This window comes from Amphiprion ocellaris, chromosome 1 (genome assembly GCF_022539595.1).
Source record: "Amphiprion ocellaris isolate individual 3 ecotype Okinawa chromosome 1, ASM2253959v1, whole genome shotgun sequence".
NCBI lineage: Eukaryota > Metazoa > Chordata > Actinopteri > Pomacentridae > Amphiprion > Amphiprion ocellaris.
In genome coordinates this window covers 18,541,622-18,568,573 of record NC_072766.1, presented here as the reverse complement: position 1 = coordinate 18,568,573, position 26,952 = coordinate 18,541,622, and the positions used below count along the sequence as shown (strand labels likewise).

Below are 26,952 nucleotides of genomic sequence, written 5' to 3'. Positions count from 1 at the left end.
GGTCAAAAACATGCTGAGATTTATTGATAATTCTAAACTGTCTGTAGGTGTGTGCCTGTTTGTCTCTCTGCAGAGCCCTGTGATAGACTGGTGATCTGTCCAGATTGTTCCTTGCTTTTGCCCTAAGTCAGCTGGGATAGGCTCCAGCCCCCTTGCAACCCTAATGAGGACTAAGCGGTGTATAGATAATAGATGGATGGATTCTGAGGATGTGAAACTTTAATTGGGTGACAAAGACCACAATATGGGACCTCTAAAGCTTGTCTGTTCATTGTATATATTTAAGCAGGACACTTTCCTTCTATAAGAACTCTTTTAAAACCATTTCAAGGTGATTCAGGAGCAGTGCAATTACCACAGAAATGTGTAACCTCCTGACAGTAGTAGTGTGACAAATAGCCTTTCTGCTTTCCTTTGGAGAAGTAACAACAACTGACACATGCATCATTGTCAACAGTTTTATCGTTTACAGTTTATACACAAGTCTAAATTCATACAAGTCTCAAACTTGCATCCAAAGAAACAAATAGCTCTTCTGCCATCAGAGGTTGATCTGGCCCCATATGGGCCAGTATTGCACTCTGGGTAATGTAGGCACAGTAAAGGTGAAAAACTAAGGCATCTATCAGCAGGCCTGTCACAGGAAAAACTCATGCAGCTTTACACAACACTCTGGTAGATGGCAGGAATGAAAGCATGCCACAGACTGATTGTTAGTCTGGAAACAAGAACGGAACAGATACAGCAGCTAAGGTCGATCATTATAATAGACTTGAGGATATGCCTCTGTCCTTATACATTTCATAACTAAATTTCAGCTTTTGTAAAGAAATGGCTTTAATAAAAATAGGATCAATTTGTCTTGCTACTCTGTTAAAGATGCTCAATTCCTTAACTCTTTGATTAGAGAAAAAAATTTAGTGCTAGGAAAAAGTAAATGGATTGTTATCATACATAAATGCTTTTTACAGAAAAAAAACTAATAAAAATAAAGTTAGCCATTAGTTGGTACAGCTGTGGTGTAATGTAGAATAAGCTAGTAGTCCCTGAAGCTCAAAGCAATTTAAATTAATTCATTCAGCTTAAGAGTACAGTTGTACTCTGTTGTCAGTAGTCTAAGTCACTTTTATGGCTTTTGTTCTTTTTTCAACGACACCACGGCACTGCTGGAGGCCGTCAAATAATAAACATGGAGCCTGCACATACACACAGCTGTGTTTGCATAGAACTAACACAAAAGGTTCCTAAACACAAAAATCTCTAAATCTTGTAGTGGTTAACAGTGAAAATTTAGAAATATACAGAGAAGATTGTGTGTAGAAGTGGTTTGTACAGCCTCAAGCATTTCAGGACGAACATCTGTACAGTTTAATGGGGCACACACATAGAGAGTATTTAAACATACCTGCATGTTTGGCTTTGCAGAGCCACTGATATAATCTGTCCAGAATCCACACCATCTCCTCTCCACAACCAGCTATTAGAATGTGAGCAAATACAAAGAAACACCATCCACAAAGTCATTCCCCCAACATGAACCTTTACAGACTGTAGCTGCTTCATCTGTGGATGTTTCAACTCCATCAGCAGCTTCAGGAGCATCAGAGCTGACAGGTGTGTGTTTGGGTCAGCAGATCATGGAAGAGGGAGAGGCTAGTTAGGTGTTTTACAAAGCACTGAAATCTACTGGAGCTTGGAGTTGAAGCAAGTGCCTAGGAGAGAACAGAGACTGTTCTTCTGCGGGATGATAAACTGAGTGTGGTGGAGAGAGAGATGGAGGGCTGGTGGTCAGTTACAGAAGACCAGGTGGATCTGCTGGCCGTAGAAAGTGTGGCTGGAGCACTCGGCCACAGCCTGCCTGGCGATCTCCTCACTAGGGAAGGTGATCAAGGCCTCGCCGCTGCATTGGCCGCTGAAGTTATACAATATGAGAACGGCGTCTGGTTGGAGCTGCAGGGGGAAAAAAAGAAAAAGAAAAACAGAAGAAAACCGGTGACTTTATTTTCCATGTAGCTGCGGCATGAAAACACCAGGGGGAGCCCACAAAGCTGAGGAGGAAAAATGCACCAGGAAAGATCATCTCATCAAACCAGTCCGGTTAGGAAGCAGTTAGGAAGGAATAAGCAGAGTTTGAAGAGTTGAAGCAGAGTACAAGCTGTTCTCAAAGACCTGAAAAAACCCACATGGCAGGTTGTAATGCAACACACAATAAGTATCTGTTAGCTTGCATGCACTCACGTCCTGCACCACAATCACGTTTGATAGAAAACAAGAACAAAATCTGATTCCTTCAGACATGCACATAAGAAACAATTCACTGATCACAGAGCAGTGAATTAGACCATGAAGGTGGGATAATGCTTTCAGTATTTATCCACTAGAATGATCAAGTTAGTGAAGAAGTTCTGGACTCAATGGTTAAGGATGGCAGTGCTGAATAAGAGTGATTTATACTAAAATTGGTACATTGACAGTGATCCTGCATCCAAATATTCTGTTACTGGTGTTGTGCTAATATTTTAGCTGTCAAACAAATGCTAATATACACTTTAAACGCTTCTTTTAAAAAAAAAAAAAAAAAAAAGCAGCTCGGTGGTTTATGACGCTGTTGCTGCGTTTTCACTGTTGCTGTGAGACAGGCGAGGCCCATCAGGTGCCAAAAGTCTGCATGCTTTTAATCCAACACTAAAACAGAACATGAGCTAAAGTCTTAGTCTTAAGTTCAGATTGTTATTCACTGAACTAATGCTTGGTTTGAATAAGGAAAAGAATTAAGACATTGCGTCCTTGTGCAGAATATTTATCTGTTTCTTCTGTAGAACTGTATCTACCAAATGCAGAATGTACAAAATGTTAATGTCATCTTCTGCATATTGCCTTACAACCTTTTAGTCACTCTCAAAACCTTAAGACCTGCAGTCAAAGTGACACTTTGCTTCCTGGAAAATGCGACTTTTGATTATTACATTTCACTTTTCCTTATTGTTGGGGCAACACCAAAACATAATGGCAATACCAAAGTCTTTGCCTTAAGTGGGCCTCAAATGATGTGACATCTCAGTTATTTGCAGGAAGCAGTGACACCACAAAGGTTGTGAGGCAAAAATTTAAAAAATAAAGCGTAGGGCAGGACTAATAACTGACATTTAGAAACAAGACAGAATCAGCCACCACAATCTTTTTTAAATTTTGGACGTACACAGATTTTGGTTTTGAATCACTTAAAGGACTTAATGCCTCCAAAACAAGATCTTAACATTTCATACATTCTCCATATGTTTTGCAAAAGTGTCTGTCAGGAACCTAGAATCAACGCTCCCAGCAGCAAAGACTTCAGTTCTGAGGCAGACGTGAAGCAGCAGGCCGACATGACGGATCAGGAGCTTTAAACCTCGCTGGCTGGACTGGGCCGTTGTGGCTTCATTATGAGCTGACTTACATGTGTGTGTGTGATGGATTATGTGGTAGTGTTTCTAGCAGCAGTTTAAGTTGTACAATTTTTTTCTGTTATTTTCTATGCCTGTCATATTAAAGAAGTTATCTGTAATAAATCAATTAAAAGACTTCCTTGGTTAAGTTATGGTGGCTCATTTCGAATCAGTGGGCTTTTGAGTCAGATTAAAAACTTAAAGATTATTCAGCAAATAATAAACTGGCAATTTTACCAATAAAATATACCATTAAAGGGAAATTTGTTTTTCTTCATTATATAAATGACCATATCTAATGTAATACATGTAGCTAAATACAGTCACTGAAAAGCTTTCACCCCTTAAAGCAGAATTTTTGACCAGCAAATCACCATTTCAGCATTTACTGGGCATTTTAAAGCTACTAGCCTACAGTAGACATTAGTTTCTGATGTCGTGCATAAGCCAAAACATATAGATGTTATTTAATCTAGGAAATGCCTCCTCTCTCCACTCTGCTTCTCTGGTCTGGAGGCTCTTCTTACCTTGGGGTGAGTCCCTAAAGACAGAGCCATTCTTTGGGCTGAATCAGACTCCTGGCCTGTTCGCTCATCTGAACCACGCCGCTGTACTCGTCAGGGGCGTACTACAGATAGCATAATAATGAGCAGTCAGTCAGGGTGGGGGGCTCCACATCATTTCACACATGATAGTACACAGTTTTAGACACACACAAGATGCAGATGTATATGCCCTCAAAATGTTTTTCAAGTAGGAAGACAAAAACACACCAAACCAGATGTACACACTCACCAAACACTGTCTGAACAGGTTACATTTGAACTACACAGTGATTAAGTCTGGGAATGTGTTGTAAAGGACACCAGTGCTGGTGTGGGAACTGGTTTCTCACCCAGGGCCAGTGTGAAAGACGCTACTGCAGCCAAAAAAGCACACACTCGCTCCATTAAGGATACAACTGCAGTAGTTCAGCCAACAGTCAGGACTGGAGTCAGCTCTCAGACACACACACACACGGTACACTAATGGACTCACATTTCTGTGACAGCATATAAGTTCTCCAGTGTACAACTCAAAAAGAGCCCCTTTTTGGTGTGAATTTGATACTCACACACACATACACTTAAAAGTATAGGGGTTTTACAAGTACAAAATGGCATGAGAAATAGAGACCAAAAGCAGACCCAAGATCTGTGCCCCAACAATAACAACAGCACAACTCCTCCACCTTAAACCCCACTCCTCCCCCTCCCCAACTTGCAGACTGTCTGAAGCCACACCTGTCAGGGTTCATACCTGCTTCAGGGGACTCCACCTAATTTGGGCTGGCAGCAATAAATATGGGAAGCAAAGATGAGTGGGAAGAGCACAAGTATTTACATGTCCCTTAGTTGAACAGTAATGTGGTGTGATTCTACAACAAAAAGCCTCAACAGAAATGCACTTAATGGTACAACAGCTAGAGATCTTATCATGTGGGGTAGCAGATTATGGGCGTTCATAAATAACAAAATAGAGCAAAAAATACTGGCAAGTCTTATCCTGGTATTCCCATCATTATCTGCTATGAATGCTCATCAGAACTTACTAAAGTACTGTCCTGGGCCTTCTGGAAAGAAGGTACAGCTAAAAGCGTGAGAGCATTTGACATATGGAGCTAAAATGCTAAATGCTAAAATAGAGACTTCATTTTAAACAGCATCCTTTCACTGTGTATTGCTATGCATTTCCATACGAATCTTTGTGTGGCACATCCCTCAAAACACACATTTCTGTCTGTGCCTTCCTTCAGTGCTGCATGTACTGACCTGGTATCCCTGGAAGAAGCTGAGGATGTCTTTGACTCCAGCATTGTAGGGCAGTCCCTGCATCCTGACCAGGGCACCAGGCTGGGGCAGTACAGGAGAGGCGGCGGCTGCAGCGGGGTGGGACTGAGCTGCGACTGCTGCTGCCATTGCTCCTGGTGGAGCTGCAAAGTAGCTAACAGTGGAGGGAGAAACTGGAGGGCTGGAGAGCAAATGGTCAAAGGACAAGAACAAAAAAGTGAGAAAGATGTGGTTTCTTTTCATCCACCGAGTAGTTTGCTGCAGCTGATGCTGCACTGACCTGGGGTAGTAAGCAGTGTAGTTCATGTTCATGTTCATGTATAGATGTGGCTGAGGGGGGTAGTAGGCCAGAGTGTGAGCGGGGCTGTGTGCGGTGGTCTGAGGTGGTCTGGGTGCAGCCAGCAGAGGGGGCTGGTAGAGGGCAGCCTCAGAGAGAATGGCAGGTGGAGTGGGGAAGGCAGCGTAGGCTGTGGGGGGAGACAGACCTACAGACACAGACACAGACATGTATGTAGAGAGTGCATGTACAGTCCTGCCACAACTAATGTGGTACTAAACATATGAATCATTTGGCTGGATGCATGAGCATAGTATACGACACGACAATGTTCTGAAGGCTAAATCCTGTTTGTTTTCTATCAGATTTCAGTGGTCAGACTTGAGCTAGTCAGTTAAAAACTGATGAACACTGTAATTTTTGACACTTTCTTCATATGTCTGTGTGGTTTCTCATGGTTATCCAAAGTTGTTTAAATCAATCCAACTGGACTTTAAGAAAGTTACTTGAGGACGTTTCACCTCTCATCCAAGAGGCTTCTTCAGTTCTGGTGGTGGTTCTTCATAGACTGCATTTTCTAACTTGATTTGTTACATCAGTAAACATTTTCCTAACCTCACTCTGAATTGCTCATTTCAAGACTTTTTGAACACAGCACGATATTCATTCACTAAATTATGGTCCAATTAGAGATGAGAAAGCAGGGAGGGTTTGCAACTGACAAGTCACTGTCATACAGACCTACCCCTTGTTTGTCACATCTGGTTTCGAAAAACCATCCAACCAACATGGCAACAGCCAGTTTCCAAATTCAAGGCTTTACAATGGCAGTCCATCAACTAATGAGTGATGAACAGTAGCTACATCCACTTTCTTCCTCAACATTTAGCGCTTACTATTGTTGGTCTGGATTATGACATTCATCTTCAATTTTACTTTCAAATAGGTGGTTTAGATTATGGGAGCAAACTGTCGTGCTTATTAAAGCAGTCACAGCATGAGGAAGACGAACCTGTAACAATAAGGCTGAGGTTGTTTAGATTTTTTTTCTGAAAAACAACACATCAGACTGAAAAGGTCCCACAAAACCTCTTCTGTAGCAATGTAATTTACAAAGCTTTAAGTGTCCTTCAGACTGTCATTCTTGCAACATAAACACACACATGATGGTACAGATGTATTTACATACTAACAGCCACTATCTGTGTGAGGCTGTGGGCAGCAACGGTCTCCCTCAGTGTCCACCAGGCGGCATGGCGACAATAGTGCCGACTTCGTGGGTCAATAAAATTGAGTGCAAAAAATATTACGTCACTTCCAACTGCATTTAAAACATAGATGAAAAAGCAAAACCACCTTCATTTGGCAAATATTTAATAAATCTATAATAAAGACTTTCAAAATTGTTGATTAATGATCATTAAAAAGTTCACACAGAAAAGAAAAAAAACTGATGATGCTCTCTTGCTCTGAATCTAATCTCTAGCAGCAAAGACTGATATGAGTCATAACTGAGCAAAGTACACAGAACTGCATTCAATCCAGCTTAAAATTGCATCACTATTTCCAGACCAGAGACTGTGCACAGTGACAGATAGCGTTGCCACCTTTCAGAAATGAAAACAAAGGATGCCCACCACGGCTCCTTGGGGCCACAGTTCAGTAAAGTTGGAAAGATATTCACAGATTCAGACTTCCAGCATCAATAACTCTTTAGATATATGTTGTGAAAACATAAACGATGCCTCTTTTCCATCATTATAAGGTACACAATGTGCTACTTGATAAAACTGGGCTTGTAGCATATTGTGTACCTACAAAGTACAAGATTGAAGTTATTGAATATTTGTGTCTCTCTTCGCTGTTGCAGCGGTTTTGCAGACAGATGTCACTCAGCTGGCTGCACATAGACATCGATGTTATTTGTGCAGCTTGAAAGACAGCTACTGTTGATAAAACTGGCCTTGTAGCACATTGTCTGCCTTACAACGATGGGAAAGAGGCATTGTTTATGTTTTGACAACCTATATCTAACGAGTTACTGATGTCAGAAGTCTGAATCTGTGAATATCTTTCCAACTTTACTGAACTTGGGGCCACTACCACCTAAGGAGTGATATATTTAATTCTGAAAAAAGCATTTAGCCATACTTAAAGCTTTAAGTGCTTTATTAACACGAAATTAAGAGTTTTGTATTGTTTTATGATCACAGGTTCTGCCTGAACAGAAGTGGCATCATTTTAAACAGTGAAACCACACTAATGAAATAAAATGAGCAACCAGTGTGAAATACTGGATTCTGCAAAAACATAAACAACTGAATGCAGAATACTGGACAAAGAAATTCTCTACAGACATTTTTTTTTCATCTAAATGTAAATCTTATCTTAACACAGTTCATGTATTAACTTATTTTTGTGTGTATGCATGTATTTATTGATTTATTTAGTACTGTTAACATATCAGAGTTCTGAGTGAGTTTTTCTTTAGCTAGGCAAAGGCCATTTATTGATTACATATTGGCTATTACATAAATGATTATTAAAAATTAAAAAGCATTAAAAAAAAAAAAAAAAAACAACTTATGCATTTATTGAATCACTAAAACTGTGTAGAGTCTAGGACCACATCAGCATGATTCTAAGCATCCTCTGGTAAATTAACAACCAGATACTGATGTCTCTCACCATATGGACTTCAGGAGATGATTAGATGATGATAAACTGTGACCTACTGGTTGGGTTCTCTCTGTTCTCATATTTCCTCCATGTTTGTCTCCTGATGCTGCCTTACTTCAGCCAGTCCATGAACAACAGAAAACACAGTTTGCCTTGTTCCCATTGCCAGGGGTTTCTCTCTTCCCACTCACGTCGGTACATTTACAAACGTTTTTGCTTCTGTGGACGTTGTGAAGTTTTGGGTGTAAACATTTTTAAACATGTGGGTGCAGCGTGATCTGCTGGACCTCGCATCGGGTCCTCGCTACGTAGGTCCTACGAAGTTTAAATTGGCTGCCCTTAGTATTTCCTGTGTTTTATTTTGTTCCTTATGCAGTTTTGATGAGTGTGTGACAGACATGTACGGGACATTTATGAAAAGACGGAACAATTTGCGTCCCGTATTGATTCAATACGGGACACAACAATTAATTGTCAAATAAAGGACGATTCCGTATTTTAAGGGATGGGTGGCAACCCTAGTGGCAGAGCTTAGTAGTATGTGTGTTCCTACCATCTACCAACAGGCTATAGTGCAGTAAAATACTTTAAATACATTTGAAGATTAAAAATGTGAGGTGATTTTTCAAACTGTGCTTTGGGTAGTTCAGAGATCACATATTTGGTCATTTCACTGCTGAGTCAATAGTAATACAAGCTCCAAACTACTGTTTACCATGTTAACCATATTTTTTTAACATGCTAACATTTGCTAATTAGCACGAAAGACAAATTGCAGCTGAGGCTGAATATAATGGAAGTAATTTTGCAAGTATTTGGTGATGAACTGAAGTTATTACGTTTCATTCTGAGGGAGGCATGAATGCCTTTATGAAGTTTAATGGCCTTATATTCAATAGTTGTTGAGATATTTCAATCTGGATCTGAGGGGTGAAATGAGCAAAGGCGCAATCAGTCTTGATACTAGTTAATAAACTGTCACTATTATCAAACAGATATAAGTCTGATTGCTGCCTTAAGGATTGTCACTTGGTGAGTTAACTTACAGGGAAGTTTGCAGGGTGGAGGCGAGAGGCCACTGCGGTTCAAGGTTCCCCCCATCAGGACGATGCTCATCTCTTCTGTGGAGCACTGGAAGACCTCAACATATCGGTCCTTCATTGTCTTTTTATGGCATTTTTGGGCTACCATAAACGCTTTGTCAGATGACTTCATTTGGATGAAGGCATCACCAGAGGGTCGCCCCTGCACGGAGAGAAAAAAAAGTCAGAATAAACCAAAAAAAAAAAAGACTGTGAGCATCACGTGTATGTGTGATTTTGTCTGAAGTAGAAAAATCTGTGGGTCAAATGATAATTATAAAAATAGTAGAGTAAGTCACACTGACAAATAACACTGCTCCCAGCACTATTATCATGTGATTTGCTTAAGGTACTTTCATATTTTACAGCTGTTCAGTTTCTGATGAGGGGATACTTGATAAATGGTGAGTACAGCTTACATTTGACATCATTCTAAGACATGGAGCTTCACAGTAACGTATGTGGCAGGGTCCATGACTAGTCTGACCTGCTGGTTGAGGACCATGTGAACTCCATGAGGTTTGATGTCAACAGTGTGTTCTCCCATGAATTCCAGGATATCTTCGATGCCGGCAGTGTAGGGCAGGCCACGGAGGCGAATACAGTCTCGAGTGCTGCTGGCTGCTGGAAGGAAGGGAGGTGTAGCGAGGACTGGGACCGGCACGATGGGTGAGGGTGGTAGTGTGGCGATCAGAGGTGTAGACATGTAGCGGTTCAGGACCTAGAAAAAAAAAATCATCAATCCAGCAAGTAAATTATCTCTTCCATAATAAAAAGACAACAAATTTCAACTTGCCCTTTTCTTCACAAAGGAAGTCCTACAGTGTAACAAGAGGCTTGACTACAATCATTACAATGCTTTGCAAATGCAAAATGTTGACAACACAATATGTAGTAATGCACACTCAAAAAGACTGACTTATGGTCTGCTAGTTTTAAACAAACTAATTACTCATGGTGATTGATTAAAAAAAAACATACACTGTCCATTTATATAAATTTAATTATCAGTTGCACTACTCTATGATCAAGTGAATTATTGGATGTCTCGACTGTTTTGTCACAGTTTCAACACAATGTTTGCTCGCTTGTCTGTGTTGTCATGACATCAGCTCTTTGGAAACATTTCTGACAAGGGAAGCAGCTGCTGTGGACTTCAGCCCACAGTGACAAGTATGACACACTGGAAGGAAACCGTTATGGCTTACTCGTAGATGACAAAAAGGCTTACAAAAGAACTTAATTATGAGAAAATCAAATGCATGGATTTGTTAATATATTTATCAAGAGAAGCTTTTTATGTATAAAACAATCTCACAAAATATGCCAACGACAACACAGGCATGTTTCTGTCTAAAATAGAAAACCATAACTACAAGTTCCCTTGTTTTTAAGAGATTTTTGCCATTACACAACACCAACCTATATTAGGCAGTTTGGACAGAGGAACTTAAAACCCAGTTCTTTCATTAAAAAGGACCATCTCCTGTTCAATACATGCAGTAAGGAACTTATACTTGTTTTTTCACATCATTTTGAATCCTTTAGAGCAGACATCACAAGCGTTTGCCAGATAAGAGTAATAGAAATCCGGCATTTGTGTGATGTGTGACACAATGAGTCCACACAACTAAAAGAATTTACCTGTTGCACTTCGGCCGCGGTGCTCCGAAACAGCTCAATGTAACGTTTCCCCAGGATCTGCTTGTGCTTCTTCAGAGCATTCTGAGCATATTCTTCACAAGAAAAGAGCACAAAGGCGTCGCCAGTGGGCCGTCCATCAGGATACTTGACAAATAGCAGACCCTCACCACCATCTGTAACTGGGCTCTCGGGACCAAGAAAGGACAGCACTTCCTGTGGCGTGGCAGTAAACGGCAGCCCCCGCATACGGATAATCACCTGATTCTCTTTGGACAGGAACTGGGCCACCTCATTGGATGTACCTGAAGTCACAAAGAAAGCAAGGGTTAAACATGTTGGATCGGAAGACCTCTCAAACACACAATTTATTCTCAAGTAAAGTCAACATATTTTCTGTTGCTGTGGAGCAAATTTCTTTTATCAGCACAGCAAGCCACACGCTGAGTGGGCATGCTCAAGGTGCATCTAATTTCAGATTTTGACATCCATGTATATCAAGATATTGTCAATTTTCTGTAAAAGAGTCTCAGTCTATTCTGGTCCATGCTAGTTTAGCATATTAGCTTTATAATAGTTGTTGATTAGCATTAAAAACAGTGTACAGTTAAGGCTTATGGGGTGCAAGCACAAAATCTTAGAACTTGGTAACTTTGGACATTATAGCCACTGGATACATATGTAAGTAGTAAAAATGTATTATCTGCTATAAAGTTTGTCCCTGCAAGTCAAGCCCCCAATTTAAAACATGAAAATGTAATTTTGTCCTTAATGATTGACTTTTCTTCATAAAAATGTCCTAACAGCTCTGATGGAGCTCAGGATTCATCCAGAGAAGCCTTATTACTATCAGTTCCTCTGTATGAATCTGCAATCTGTGTGCAACAGCTGACCTGTCACATGTGCATCAGAACATGGAACATCATTTAACATCAGATCCTGACTCTTCCTGAACGTGTCACTGCTGTGTCACGTGCATTAATGCACACACCACTGTCAATTTGAGAAGGCATTTAACATTTCTTCTGCTGTGTGATGCTGCACTACACACAACTACAAACAACTATATAACTATTTCTACAATTATATAGTTGCGTTTACAGTGACGGTGGCCAAGTACATTCTTAGAATTTAAAAATCAGTTTCATACAATATTGTTATCTCATGGTATATGCATTGCCACATCTCCCAAATCTCCCTTTCACACTCTGGCACATAAGCTTTTCCTCCAACAAGACAACTACAGAAATCTGTGGCAGGTCCAGCTTCAGAGCGAACTGCAAGGATCTGCTCCAGGAGTGTTTGCACCACAAACTCTTAGTGCACAACAAAAGTATTCTTAGTTAAGTATTCTGCATCCTATTTGCTATTTTTAGAATAATCATTTTTAAACATCTCATAGCTTAATTCCCTAGCTCTTATGACAGTCATCTGCATCTGGTTTCTAGTTTATTTCCTTTGCTTATATCCTCCCTAACCTGCTTTACCACAAGACTGCCTCAGGGTGAGCGTTCCAAAAACTGCAAAATGAGGAAATGTTAACGTATATGACCATTCAAACAGACTATAAAAACAAATTGTCTTGCTTTATTTCTGAGTCAACCCTTCAGTTTGCAAGTAAAGCCGTCTAGTGTAGAGCTGTTCAACCAACTGACCGAAAGTCACAGCACCTGTAGGCATATCTACTCACCACATTCAGCTAAGTTTTCTTCCAACAATTACAAAGTAGAACGTATTAATTAAAGGGAAAAAATTAAACTGCAAGCCCAGCCAGAATGAGAATTCTGATGACTTATCATACGATACAATTGTCTTTCAGTGATGACGCCAACAAACACAAACAACTGTGGACATAAGGTTCATGAAAAGCACTTACTGACTAGTCAGGTCTAGTCAAAGTACTGTCTAGATAAGATAACTAAGTACTGTCCCTGTTCTGTCTGCCTTTAAAAAAACATTCAGACAATATTTTTAATTTGTACAGATTAAACAGCCACATCAGATTTTACTTTCAAATGATGTTGCCCCATACGCTTAACATTTTGTATTGTGCATTTGTTTACATGTCTATTGCTTTCAGTTCTATTGACAAATGCAACTGTGTCATGTCTGCTTGAACTACTTGCATAAAGTCCAGTGTGCTGTCAATCTGTATTGATCTTAACTTATCTGAGTAAAGTCCAGAGTCTGACTAGCAGCCACTGTAAGTTATCTGCTGCCAGTGACTGTGTTTCTTTGTCTGCCATCTCTATCCGATGTTACTCCTGACTGCTGCTCAACGGTCCAGAGGCCCCGGGCCCTGCCTTTGTCTCTTCACACCCCTTTGTATCAACACTGAGTGGGTTCATTCAGCCGGCGTCGGCCCTCTCTCCCTCAGGGGAGTGGAGCTTGAGGCTGAACTGAACAGGTGAGCTGCTGTAAGCTCAGAGTAAAATTTCCTCTTCAACTGGCCTCTGAGGGGTTTGCGTAGGGAAGAGGAAGTGAGGAAGGGACGGAGGCTCTGGGGGACGCTCCTCACAAAGCGTCTTTCATTAGTCCGAGATAAGCTGCTCGAGAATCGCTGGGATGAGGCAAAGATACAGGTAATAGGAGAGAGAGTCAGAGAGCAAAACAGATCCCTTCCTTTAAAGTCACTACAGAGCTGCACTTTTACACATGTGGGAAGTGGGGGATTGTTTGTTCTCAAAGGTGTACGAAAGCCACAAAACAGAATGCTACCTCAGCTAACAGAAAGTCTTTCACTATGACCATGGTGAGATGAGGGAAATGGGGAAAAAAAATCTGAAATCTGACCCCCCGCAATCTTGAGGAATTCCTCTCCTGTGGCCTTGTAGACCTGAGAAAGACAAGAAGAAAACTGGATTAGTCAATAACCACAATTTTAACTCACAAAAGCGACATACACTGTTATGCCTTCAAACTGAAGTTAGGAAGTCATAGATCTTGAATCCAATTAAGAAAAAAAAAAAGACAGCTGTAAGACAACAATGGGGTTTAACTCTTACAAGCAGAGGTATTAATTGTTTTTCTGAAAATTCAATCATCATTTAGTTAAGAATACATTTACATTCACTGTCTATTAATGACCTTAAAGAAGAAACTAGTGTTTGGCTAAGCAACTATTTTTAAAACACACAACACAATGACATATCACACTCAGTATGAGTGAACAAGTTACCTCAATGTAGCGACTGCCCATGTGGTGTTTGTGGCGCTCCAGAGCCAGGTCTCTGTGTTCCGAGTTGATGAAGCGAACTAAGGCTTCGCCATTCCTCCTGCCCTGAGCGTTTAGACACAGTGCCACACCACCCCTGAAACACACGTACAGACACTTTAATGCCACACATGTAAATACAAGGATCCACAGTTGGGTATAAAACAGACATTTCCTTTCCACTTTCACATCTTCACTTCTACAACCATCTTTGCTTGGTGTTGTAATCAGAACTGTGTCAACAGGGATACCAAGAATCTTGTCATGTCAGTATCAGGAACATATCGAAACACAGGCAAACACTGAGTCTGGATCTGTCTAAAAGTAACACAATCAGAATACCAGGATTTTAAATCCTAGCAATTACGTTCCCTCTATACTGTTTCCAGACCTTGTGCTGTTTACTTAAATGCTGCTGGCTCAAGCTACATGCTGTATTTACTGTACAGACATGAGAGTGGTATTAATCTTCTCAGGAAGAAAGTGAATATATACGTTTCCCAAAATGTCATACTATTACTAATTACTTACTATTTCTAAAGACATTTCTGTGATTATCTAACATTTGAACAAGACTATATCTACTGCAAATGAGTGATGAGCAAATTCACCATCTTAGCTTAGTATGCCAGAATGCAACATTTCCAAAATAGAGCTTAGCTACAGCTGAGGCTGAGTACAGGCCTCTGTTAAAATGAGAAGTGCCTTTAAACATACATTTTCTCAGTGATCTTTAAAGGTTCCAAGGGACTGCTGGAAGTATTTTATTTGACCGACAAACATTAATGATTAAAAACAAACTTAGCACATACAACATCAAAAGTGAGGAGCACCAGAAAATACAGAAAAAGTCAGCACCCTGTTCTAACATGCCGAAAGCTCCAAAAATCCCTTTTAAGTGTTTTGCATCAACAGAAGTTTAAATAAAGTTCACTGGAGTAATGGGACTGTTGGAAGATACTCAGGAAGTCCAGCGTACTTGGCAATATTAAGGCCTTTAAAGAAGCGAGCGATGTCTTGGTCTGAAGACTGCCATGGAAGCCCTCGTGCTCTGATCACTGTCTCACTGTCAACCGGCTCCGTCTTACTGCTGCACAAAAAAACGTGATTACAAAAAGAAAGAAAAAAAATAACACATTTGTTCCATCCCCATAACAATGACAAAAAGAACAATAATTAGCACAGGCCATTAAAAGCATTTCCACATATGGTTAGAACATATTTTTTAAAAGTACTATCACTCTTTTCATGTTTGAACAAATTGTCCACAGATTGTAGAGACAGAGGCCACTCACATTAAGTGCTTAACTCAGGAACACATTCTCATGATTAAATGTCAGAGGGTTGTCAAGGTGATAGGCTTTTGGCTTTCTGAGAGCAGCAGGATTTGGTGCTCTGCTACTAGATATCCAGGTAAGCACTTGATGGCAAAGTTGGACAGCTTTAATGACACACTTGTGGTTTTCTTGTTGCTGTAATCAATGCTCAGAGCCTGAGGTCTGAGATCTGAATACAGTTGAGGGGGGTTGTGAGTCTGTAAACAACACTGCTGGCTAACACTTGTGGCAAGAACTCACACAGAGATGGACTGAGATAAAAGTGTACTGTGTGTATTAACTGTTCATACGTACCATGTGCCAGAGTCGAACTTGTACTTCACAGTTTCAACACAGCTGAACTTGTGATCTAAAAAAACAAAACACAAAATTGCTTTATTATTGGGAGATGTTGTTTGATTCTCATGTTTAAAACAATGTTGTCTCTCATGCAGTGAAGAGGTTCATTCTGCCAAGCAGTGTGAATTTTAAGCTCACTGCATTCCTGTAACCTATCACACCCAAAGACATACTTGGCTGTTATGAAGAGAGTAAAGCCAGAGGGGACTCCCACAGTCAAGATGGAAAATTTCAGATTTAAAGTTTGATTTATTTGTACGGCAACATATCTGGAGTCATCCGAGTTCTATCTATAGAGCAGTAAATTGTCTGACGATGGATAAGTGCTTGCTGCTGTAACACGTGTTTTTGAGATCTGGCTTTAATGGGGAAAAAAATAGCACAAGGGTTTCTGACTGTAATCATGACACTTTTCAATAATCATCAAACGATAGAAGCTCCTAGTTAAGTGCTCTTTGTGTAAACATGAAGGCCTACAGTTTCCATCAATTTAAAAGCAGGAAATGCCCAGACTTCAATGCCACAGTACTCATTACATAAAATGGTCTTTAAAGTATGTTAACACAAACTGAGAACTGTTTAATAACTGCATTTCACTTCACTGCTCTTTCTTGTGTCCAGGTATTTCTAACTGAAACAAGGCATTTGGCATTAGTACAGCATCAGATTATTTTAGGTGTAAAGTCTGGTGGTTACTTACTGTAGGGCTCATCCAGGATGCAGAGTGTCAGCTGCACCATGCTCATCACCTCCCTCACTCCCATCACCTGCTCTGACACAGCAGGAAGACCAACATCTGACACACAGTTAAGGCTGCTACCCAGTTTTAGCAGTTTGTTTACTTTTTTTTTTTTTACATTAAAGATTTTGCACTTACATCCTTAGCACACATTAAGTGCATTAGCAAAGAAAGGCCTATATACTCCGTAGTTACAACTCTGCTTATCAAAACGATTAAAAAGCTTCTGATTTTGGTCTGGCAACGGATACATTCCATCATGGAGGTGAGTGTGAGCTTCTGTGCAGGGCCGGCATTTGGGCAGCATTTGTGAAACTCCTTTCTCACATCCACAAATGAAAAGAAACATTCAGGAAGGACAAGATTCTAGACAGGAAGAAACAAAAAGGAAATTATTTAGTGTGGTAGTACAGCAGTAAAGATATCTGATAAGGATATTGGATATACCAGGAAACTTAAAGACAAAGAGCAGGAAAGAAATAATTCCTAGGTAGAGGATAAGTGCATGCTCAGGTCATCCTGTGTTATAGACAAAATCATATCTTTGAAATTCTATATGATTCAACAACAGCACATTTCAAAAAAATGAACTAGTTATGTGTTTTGGATTAGTAGCTGCACAGTGGCTCAGTGGTTAGCACTGTCGCCTCGCAGCTAGAAGATCCCTGGTTTGTGTCTCAGTCAGGGCCTAGGATTTTTCTCCATGGAGTTTGCATGTTCTCCCTGTGCATGTGTGGGCTTCCTCCCACAGTCCAAAAACATGCTGAGATTATTAATAATAATAATTGCAGATTCTAAATTGTCCATAGGTGTGAATGTCTCTATGTGTGGCCCTGTGATAGACCGGTGACCAGTAGAGGGTGTCAACTGCCTTCACCCTAAGTCAGCTGGGATAGACTGAATCTCCCCTGCGACCCTAATAGATAATAGATGGATGGATGTTTTGAGTTTTCATTTTATCACACACTATCATATATTTGAAGCCATGAACAGAGAAAACCGCCGCTGATTTAGTGGAATTACAAATACACTATGAGTTTTATGTGCAAATGATTAGCAATTTGCAAAAAAATAAAAATATATAGCAAATGTGTCTGAAATAACCAAAACTACTGGAAACATATTTTCACTTTAAAATCCTGAATTTCTGTATTTTCCTAGGACCATGTGCCTGTCCAGACAGTAAGAGGAAATATTCACCTTTTTGGAAGCCTCGGGGTGGAGGGCCTGTCGAATGATGAGAGGACTGTTGACACAAAGTGTGTAAGAGTTCCTGTCAAGACATTTTACTTCTGATGACACTGACTGCTGGAACTGCACAGTGAAACAGAGAGGAAGGAGAAAAGAAAATCAAACATGTTTTTTGTGTGTGTGTGTGTGTGGGGGGGGGGGGGGTATTTTTTCAAAGCAGAACAGTATATTAATCTGAACATGTTTAATTTAGATTAAAAAATTTCTTCAAATAGAAAAAAAACAAGTAATATTATATTTTGATTATTAGTATGTACTTATTGTGCTTATTAGTACACTGGTCAAATATGATTCAAATAACTGCCAACCACTATTTTAAAGAGAGAATCAAATAGTGGACTTGAGATCTAAAGGTAGAAAAGCGAAGGTGGTGTTTTTGACAATGGAGTGTTTCTCAAGAGGAATGAGTCTTGTCTAACAGGTTTTAGAGTTTGCCGTGAGAGGGAGAGAGCAAACAAAGGAGACGAATGATCACACCACTAATCACCAGGATCACAGTTTTCTCTTTGCACAACCAACAGTCACAGCCAGGTAAGAACACAAAAACAACCCATACGAGTTCAACCTGCCTGTCTCCACTTTACGTAAACTCGGATGGCTACAGTCCTACATACCAGCACATCCCACATATTCATGTTTGTTTACAACAATCACGAGTCCAGCAAGTACCGTTTCTTTTGTTGTGTCAACCTGTTGTTGGCTGTGTTTAAATGTCAACAGAGACCATCTCTTTAATATCAATATGCACTAAAGCTCATGACATTCAGAACACTGCATTTCTGAGAATCATTTTCTTATGATTTCACCTCAATCAACTTCAAAGGCAGCCAAATGTTAGTGACATTAAAGAAGGAGGTCCATTTTTCATCAAGTTGCTGTTACTGTTTGTTCTTTAAACTCAATATACTGTGACAAATAATTTGGATGTCAAACTGAACAAGAGTTATTCCTTTCTTAACTTTTATTTTCATGCTAACCATCATCTAACATCCACAACCTCCGTTCTTTTTGTTGTCTCAATCCAGGTGTTTTATATTGGGTATCAGAATAATCCATTTAGGCCATTGTTAATTTCATACAGTATTTGGAGAGGATGTGGGGACCCACCTACACAGATAGCCGTATAGTAATGACATCTTGAAACTTCTTTAAAGTCATACTGAATTGAATGACACATTCCCACGCACAATGAAGACCACCATTTGCTTCTGTAATTAACCACTTTACAATGCTGTTAGTTTCCCCTCTTTCTTCCCTCAACACTCAGAGTTTGCTGTAAAAGCAGTTACACCATCTGGATATGGGACCACCTTAAACTCAGTGACTGTATAGTTTCACATGGCCACTGGCTATGACAGACCTTCAGACAGAGGGAGAGTATATTAGAAGTGCATGTTGGGGCATGATCCTCAACAGTCACACAGAAATGTGGTACTATTTGGCAGCAGCAACCCGCTACTAGCAAGAGAAGAAATGCTTCAGGGTTAGATTAAGAGATGTTTAGGATGGCTGGACAAAAACACTAAAGACTCACTTCACCTTGTAAAAATTACAGTTTTTAACATGACCAGATAAAGCATGTTGGTTTTACACTGAACAAGTGAGAATCACAGGATGTATAAGGTCAATGTGTGCTGTCAAACTACATTATATGCAATTACAATGTGTCTAAAACTGGCAGCAGGAATAACTTCCAAAAGCACACATTTAACACTGACGTAAACAAAACTAAAACGCCGCAGACACTTTCTGCAGTCTAAGAGCTACTGAACAAGTGAAACCACAGTGTTTGCATGGTGCCCCTAAATAGTGCTTATTTGAGTGTCAGCGTCACCACAGAAACAACAGGATAATTTAATGACAGATCCGTTGCGATGCTTCACATTCTCATACCAATTAAGAGTGTGTGAGAGCAGCCACTGCAGAAGTTAAAATTGGTAAAAGGACGTATCACACATAAAGTACTCATCACAAAATACTCATCTGTGCACTTATCTACTATATAATACTTAAATAGCATATGAAGCTTGTCATATGACTCTCATTTACAAATTTTCAAATGGTCCATACACACCATGAGGGCCTTACAGGTGATGGGAAATAAAACATAAAAGACATCCGACCATTTGTTGTCCATTCAGATAAAAACACTCTTTGGTCATAATTTTAATCCTCACACAAACATTATAAACTGCAAAGATGAAGCAAAAAGGTACAGATCTTTGATGTGCAGCCCAGGAAGCCCTGGACTTCATTTAATGTTCACATTCTATACATTGACAACAAGTCAGGGCTTTGTATGCATCTGGCTTAATACCTGGAGCTTTCATTTTTCTAACGATAAACACAGAAATCCCACACTACAATACTCCAGAGTTTTATAGATTAACTTAGCGGCACATTTTAAGGTCAGCCATACAGCACCATTTCATGTTTACAGTGTTAAGAGGACTGTTTGCTCATAGCTGTGCATGCAGCCCCACCTTGGCCTATTACTAAAGCCAGATTACTGAGAGCAAAGCAAATGTTACAGAAGAGGTAGCGGCACACCCTCATCCTTTCTCGTCAGTGTCAAAAGCCACAATTAGACAGAACAAACAAGCTGAGCAGAAGACAAATCTTGCATTGATAGGTAGAGACAACAAGCCATTGAGCAAACGTCATAAAATAACCACAAAAAGGTCATGGCTTCCACTTAAACTGGCTATATTTCATTTTCAGTGGGCACAATCTAGAAAATAGTAACTACAGTCAACAACATGAAAGGACTATTGTACAATATATAAAGTACAACATGTTATCAAGTGTAATTTTTGCAACATCCTGCCAACAAAATTAACATCTGTCTGGTTACTGGCTACTGATACATTTGGCTCTGTTGTAAAAAAAATGGCTGCTCATTTGCAGTTCCTGATGTGATAATTTACCATACCATCTGTAGAAACACTACATATTTTATTTTATTTAAAAAAAAAAAAAAATCAATGTTTTTCCATAACTATTTCAGGAGTTAGACATATTACTAGTGCAACTTTCTGTTTTGCGCTAGCTCTGAAAGGCATTTCCACAGATGAGGGGGAGGAAGCGGCCTTTGAACACGATCCTGTCAGAGCTTCTCTCTGGTGTAGCTGGACTGTTTGTATGCAGCGGTGAGGTAGTGTGGTGGTGGATGAAACAAACTCCGATAAGAGCAGCAAGGAGTGTCAGGGCAGTCCCTGTGGGCAACTGTTTAAACACACACTTCCACCACAGCACGTTTTGTGACACAAAGTGTTGTCCCATTTGTGACTGGGCCAAAATTATGGGTGAAATATTCTGGAAGTTGGAGTTTAAGTATTACCTTAAATAAATAAAGTACCTTTCCCTGAGTTTACACGGACTTAATTTTTTAGTCACTACGGCTGTTTTTCTGTAGTGACCCAGTTTCTTAAACATCATGTAAATAAGAAATTCAGCTTTGTTTTGCAGCAAAGGGATAAAGAAAACGAGTTTCATGTGCTGAACAACTGGTTATCAGTCGGTGTAAGAGTCACAAACGTGCACACAATAACTTCTCTCCCACAGCAGTCTGTTCACTCACTGCACTGCATCAGAATCAAATCAAACAATCTAAAATATATTAAGGGTCAACTGATAGGTTTTTCTCAGGCCCGACACTGTCACGAATATCAGCAATCAAGGAGACTGATGATGAACATTTCTAATCGATATACATTTGCAGTAAAAAGGAACACCCTGATGTCAAAATTGTGAAAAACACACTCCAACACAAAACTGCATTGAAACACCTGTGATTATTTTTGTTCTACATATGAGACATTACTCGAGACCAAAAAGTGGTCACAATAGACCGAGAGAGGCAGCTTCGTCACAGCCAAAGTAGCACATGTTTAAATTATTTTATTTTATCTGGAAGTGGCTAAAACATATTTCTTAGCCTGATTCTCCCCAATAATTTGTCTTCTTCTGTAATTGTAAAAACAGCGTTTGCAGCAACATGTACACATTTCTTTTAAGATATTCTTTTTGAAGAAGCACTGACTAGACATTCTGATCTTAAGGATCTTTGGTATGTTGATGCAAATTAGAGCATTTTATGTTATGCAACGTTTAACTGAAATATTGAAATCCCAGTTGTGTGAAACACCCTTTAACGCGATTCATCATGTGAACCATTTCAGAAGATGGCTACCTTTGTAGCAAGCGCCAAATATTAGCAACTTAAATCAAAGTCAGATCCAGCCAAGACTTCTGGCTATGATCCAAAACCGTTGAAAAATTTTTAAATAATGAGCATATAAATGTAATGTCTCAGTTTCACAACAATGTCCGTGAACTCTCACATTACATGCAACACACCACAGGCTGCAACATGCCGTCAATGCCCCCAACTAAAGTCAAGCATGTACAGTCAGCGTCAGCATGACTACAGCTAAACCATCAATCAGTCAACTCCACAGAACCAAAACGAACGTGTGTGATAAAAGTGTCACAGCTGCACTCATAAAACACACATGTTGGATGTTGGCTATATCATCTTATACATCAATTTATTCCTGATACACAGAATTTAGTATTTAAAGTCTTATTTAATATGTATTTCCAGTATTTTAAAAAGACAAATTTCGCAAATGTCCAATAGAGGGTCTTGAACATAACAAGTCTTTCTGAACTAAAACGGAGTATCTGTTGTTGTTGTACCTGGCTGCAATAGATTTGCATGTACTGGAACAAAGAAACTAGAAACAAAAGTTAATATTTAATTCAGGTTACTTAAATTTAATTTTGTAGAGCTTCTATCACAGTTCAGCATAACTTAGGATTTTTATGGCACATTAATCTGAGCTGCTGCAAATGGTGGAGGAAAAAAAACAGGCGGAACTGAATCTACCCTGGTGTCCATTTTTACAACTTGAAATGAAGTCATTTGCTGTATTTAATAAATATACAGTTTGTACTCATTTTATAATAATTATCTTACACACAAGTGAAAAACATCATGCAAAGCACGTGAGAAGGTCAACTAACAGTGACTGAATTTAACAGAAAATGGACCGTGATATGGTTTAAATCTGGCAAACTGCATGAGAGCCAAGTGTTTAACAGCCCTGGTAATGTCTCTAGCTCTCTCTACCTTAATAAATCTTTCACCAAAGAAAAGCAGCAGACGTCCTTGGGAGCTCTGACCACACGGGTCAATACGACAAGCCCACCAGTAACAGACAGCTGCTTGTTTCCCTTCTGCACCAAATAAGTTGGAATGGGTTGACACATCTAAAACAACAACTTTGAACCACGTGCTTTTAAACCGCAATTCCAAAAAATGCCTCCAACTATCTGAACAATTTTGATTTGCTTTTCTTCCCCATATCAGCAGGGATAAAACTAATCTTAGAGTGACCAATAGTAAGAGAAAGTTAGCAGTGAGACAAAGGTATGAGAAGAACAAACTGATTGCTTGGGTTAATATTTGAAGGTTCAGCACACAATCTAACCTAGAGTGGCTGAAGTCTTACCCGCTCTGTATGTGTAAGGCCCAAATGACATCGGCATTTAGACTTAACTCCCAAGAAATTCTCTCATTCTGTATCCTGCGTGTTGAGTTTAATAATTCTGGCAGCGTCATTAGTGTAAAGCCCCAGGGAGAATTTGAAGAAAACAAACAAGAAAATTCATTATCCAAACAAACCTGAAAGCACATGCACTGCATTCACTCCACAACAGCACTAATCTCAACGCCGACACACCGGTCCGGCATGATAATGAGAGGTTTTCAAACTGTAAGAACACTGCACCCAGTGCAAACAAACACTCCTGCAAGGGTGGCTGAAAAACATGCTTGGCAACATAAGTACGTATGTCACAACACACCTCTTGACAGGGAGAACCAAGAAAGCAAATTCACATCTTGACCATGAAGTGGTAAAGATGAAGCCCCTGATCTGTGAAGCCTCGCCTCCTCTCTGTCCTGCAGCCTAAAACAGAGGTGCGGTCCGGGTAAACATTCCGCCTTCCAGATGTCTGCAGCAAGCATCAGGCCGAGACAAGACTAGACCTGCGACTCCTCCTTATCTCCAGACACCTCAGGCTCTGCCCATCCTCGCTCCTGAGCTTCTACAAAACTGTCAGCAGAGTTTAATTGTCAGGGCCAAACCAATGACACATCTCTACCAGGTGGAGGCCCATTTCTTCTCAAAGGTCATATGGGAAATTTGACTCTCTTCACATTAGCTTACAGCTTAATACCCAGTCAGGCTTGTCGTGTCACATCTCGCTCCTGGCAAAAACTGTCAGAGGAAAGTTTTCTTGGTTTAATAAGTTTCTTAAGTTTCTTCTTGATAATGTTAGAAGGGGTACAGAGGTTTTTCTGTATAAACTGAGTACATTGACCACAATATTCACTCTATTTTTGGTTAAAGTGACATAAAGATTCCTCGTGGAGATTAAATGACCTGATATTCAAGGGACCAGTGAGACTCACCTGTTGCAGAACTTTGTCCAGGGGCTCAGCTTTGATTATTTCGTCCAAAGTCAGTCCTGTCTCTTCTTTACACTGGTCTGTCAGCTCCAAAGAGTCTGGCTTAACATGACATTTATGAAGCTTCCCGACCTGTGGAGGGATTTAACGTTTCATAGCACGGAATACAGAGTAAAAAAACAAAACAAAACAAACAAAAAAACAGCTAATTAATGGCAAATTACTGTTGTGCCAAAAAGTGGTCGTCTGCCAAAAACGGATTTCCCAGTTTATATACATCTACGGCTGCTTTTATCTGAATCGAACAGTCGTAACACAAAAAAAAAACAAAACCCGCAAAACTCATTTAAAAACAATGTTGAACTTGTTTCTTGTTGTCGATTATGGCATAATTTGGTAGATTGTGTGAAGACGTGTTTAAAATCCTTGTCTATATTTGTATATCCTATAGGCTGAAACCTTTAAAACATAACCCTGAAGTCACATTGATGCATTAATAACATTTCGGTCACAGTATAGGTGTTGTAGTCACTTTTTGGCAAGTAGGAAACTGCATTTTATGAGTTAAATTGGTGCTCCTGAGCTACAAAAGAACAGAATTAGTTATAATGAAGAGCACAGAGCTGCTAAAATAATGAAGAGACATAAGGATAACAGCAAAAGCGTTCTTTTAATGACCCAGATAAAAGCGACTGTGAACGTATATAAACTGCGCCATATCGGTTTTGGGCAGACGACCACTTTTTGTGGCAATGACACCCCCCACATAAAGGAAATTAACTCTTTAAAAAGTCAAACAATTGACAATGTAGTTGCAATGAAAGCACTTAATTGTCAATAAAGCGTCGTTTACATGGACAAGCTGACATGCTAAACCAAAAAGGTGTGTTTTCTCCTTTGGGTGAAGCTACATCTCTCAGCTGCTCGTCAAGTTTCACTCGCACACCTGTTAAAAAAGGTGAGCTAACGCAGGCAGAGCTGATGTAGCGCTAGCTAGCACGAAACACGGCTACAGAGAGCACACCATGTTGATTTAAATGTCAAACACTGCTCCTCTACAGGTAGACACTATGCCACAAACACTCTGGCTACACAAGAAACCGTACAACGAACGAAGGGGTCAGAAAGGTCCGTACCTTTTTCTCATGTAGATCCACAATTTGCCACACCAAGAGAATTATTTCCCTCTCATCCGAACCCAGTTTACCCCCATTTGCACCAGCTGTTGCCCCAAAGAACACCACCAGAGTATCACTGTGCGAAGCCATCAGGGACCACAAGGGTAAAAACTACAATTAAAGCAAAGATTCAAATAAAAATAACACGAGGGTTCACCTTTTTCCAAGTGATAAGAAGAGCGAACAAAAGGGCTGGAAACTCAATTGAGACAAACGGAGAGAGAAAAAAGGGGGGAGAGATTATTTTCAGAGGAGCCACGGAAGAGTTTGCGGTCAGAGACTCTACCTGTTGCTGTACTTGAGTGTGTTCTATCCAGAGATACTGGTTTAACTGGTAAAGAAGGGTGGAAATCCGTGTGTCTTTCACACGAACTCCATAACAAGCCCCGGAGTTTTTTTTCCTCCTCTCCTTTCTATTTTTTTCTCCGAGTTACCTGTGTGGCTCGGCCTCTGCGAGAGAGGAGTCAGAGCGGCGGCGTCTATTGGCTGGTTTGTAAAGGTGAGGGCGGGACGATGAGGTAAGTGCTGTAATATCATTGGTCGCTTCTGTTGAATCAGGAAGTAATCTGGTTAAACGGGGCTGCAATAACTCCATGAGGCATATCCATATAGCCTGCTGATTATGATACTGATAGTGGAGAAAAAACGCACAGGAGTCTACAGGTAATTGAAAAAAAAACAAACGCAACATAAATAAGCTTTCTAATATTATTAAAGTGTTTGTGCTTTAAAAAAAACATTATTATTTGCCATTAAAATTATTTTTGTATTTCCAGAATTTGTGAGTGAGTTTTCACTAGTCTTTGGCCCAGTTCCCAGAACGCCCAGTTTTGTTGTTCCCGACACTCCCTTCTCTGCTCGCTCTGAGCCAACAGACTGCAGTGAAAGCAAGGCTTTTTGTCTATTCACCTCCTTTCACTCAATTAAATCCTCCAGCCTCAAAAGTAATTCCTTGTGTCTCCTTCCTTATATGAAATTGCTATTTCCAGCTGAACCAGTCTGATTACTTGAGGGTCACACTGGAAAACCCAGGAACTGAAATCCTAGACACATAATGATATTCCACGACAACAGAAAAGAACATTTATCTTCATGACGTCATTTAGTGTGCATGCTCGTACATGTAGAATGTCTATAAAGTGACAGTAAAGTTTGTGTCAGCTACCATTGTACCCAGAAAACAACTTTCTGTGTACTAAATGATGGATTTTATGACCATGTGGTGTGAAGTTGCAGGCCTTCCAGGGAGCCAGTGGCAAAAGCACCACCAGCACTACTCTGTAAACCTTAAGGCTTGTCAAGATTTGTGGCTCTGTTGCACCAGTTGCCAGGTCTTTTCCTGTGGTGTGTCTTTAGCAAAGAGTAAGTATGATTTACATTTAAAGGAATTACAGTCATCACATTTTAAAGGGGGGAGAAAAGAATTTACTGTGACCTCAGTGTGTCACAGTATGTTAAATACCAATGTTATATGTGTGCC

At 40.0% G+C, this 26,952-nt stretch overlaps 1 protein-coding gene across 5 annotated transcripts; it reads right to left on the bottom strand.

Annotated features, from left to right (window-relative positions):
- Nucleotides 1–444: 444 nt before the first annotated feature.
- esrp2 (epithelial splicing regulatory protein 2) lies at nucleotides 445–25,905 on the bottom strand. Of its 5 annotated transcripts, none has more exons than XR_008602316.1 (17): nucleotides 25,431–25,740; nucleotides 24,298–24,426; nucleotides 17,766–17,879; nucleotides 16,817–16,931; nucleotides 16,527–16,622; nucleotides 15,782–15,836; nucleotides 15,130–15,240; nucleotides 14,115–14,247; nucleotides 13,730–13,772; nucleotides 10,940–11,241; nucleotides 9,783–10,016; nucleotides 9,260–9,458; nucleotides 5,538–5,742; nucleotides 5,240–5,438; nucleotides 4,728–4,756; nucleotides 3,956–4,056; nucleotides 445–1,950 (listed from the first exon to the last, which is right to left on the bottom strand). XR_008602316.1 is itself a non-coding variant. In XM_023272783.3 (17 exons), exons 2-16 carry the CDS (start codon nucleotides 25,560–25,562, stop codon nucleotides 3,970–3,972), a joined length of 2,154 nt encoding a protein of 717 aa, XP_023128551.1. In that variant the 5' UTR covers nucleotides 25,563–25,583; nucleotides 25,759–25,905; the 3' UTR covers nucleotides 445–1,950; nucleotides 3,956–3,969. The 5 variants fall into 5 exon arrangements, 3 of the variants coding, with proteins under 3 accessions (XP_023128551.1, XP_035805082.1, XP_023128543.1); XM_023272783.3 differs by lacking the exon at nucleotides 4,728–4,756 and adding an exon at nucleotides 25,759–25,905 and having other exon boundaries at nucleotides 25,431–25,583; XR_008602315.1 differs by having other exon boundaries at nucleotides 4,728–5,438.
- Between the last annotated feature and the right edge of the window lie 1,047 nt (nucleotides 25,906–26,952).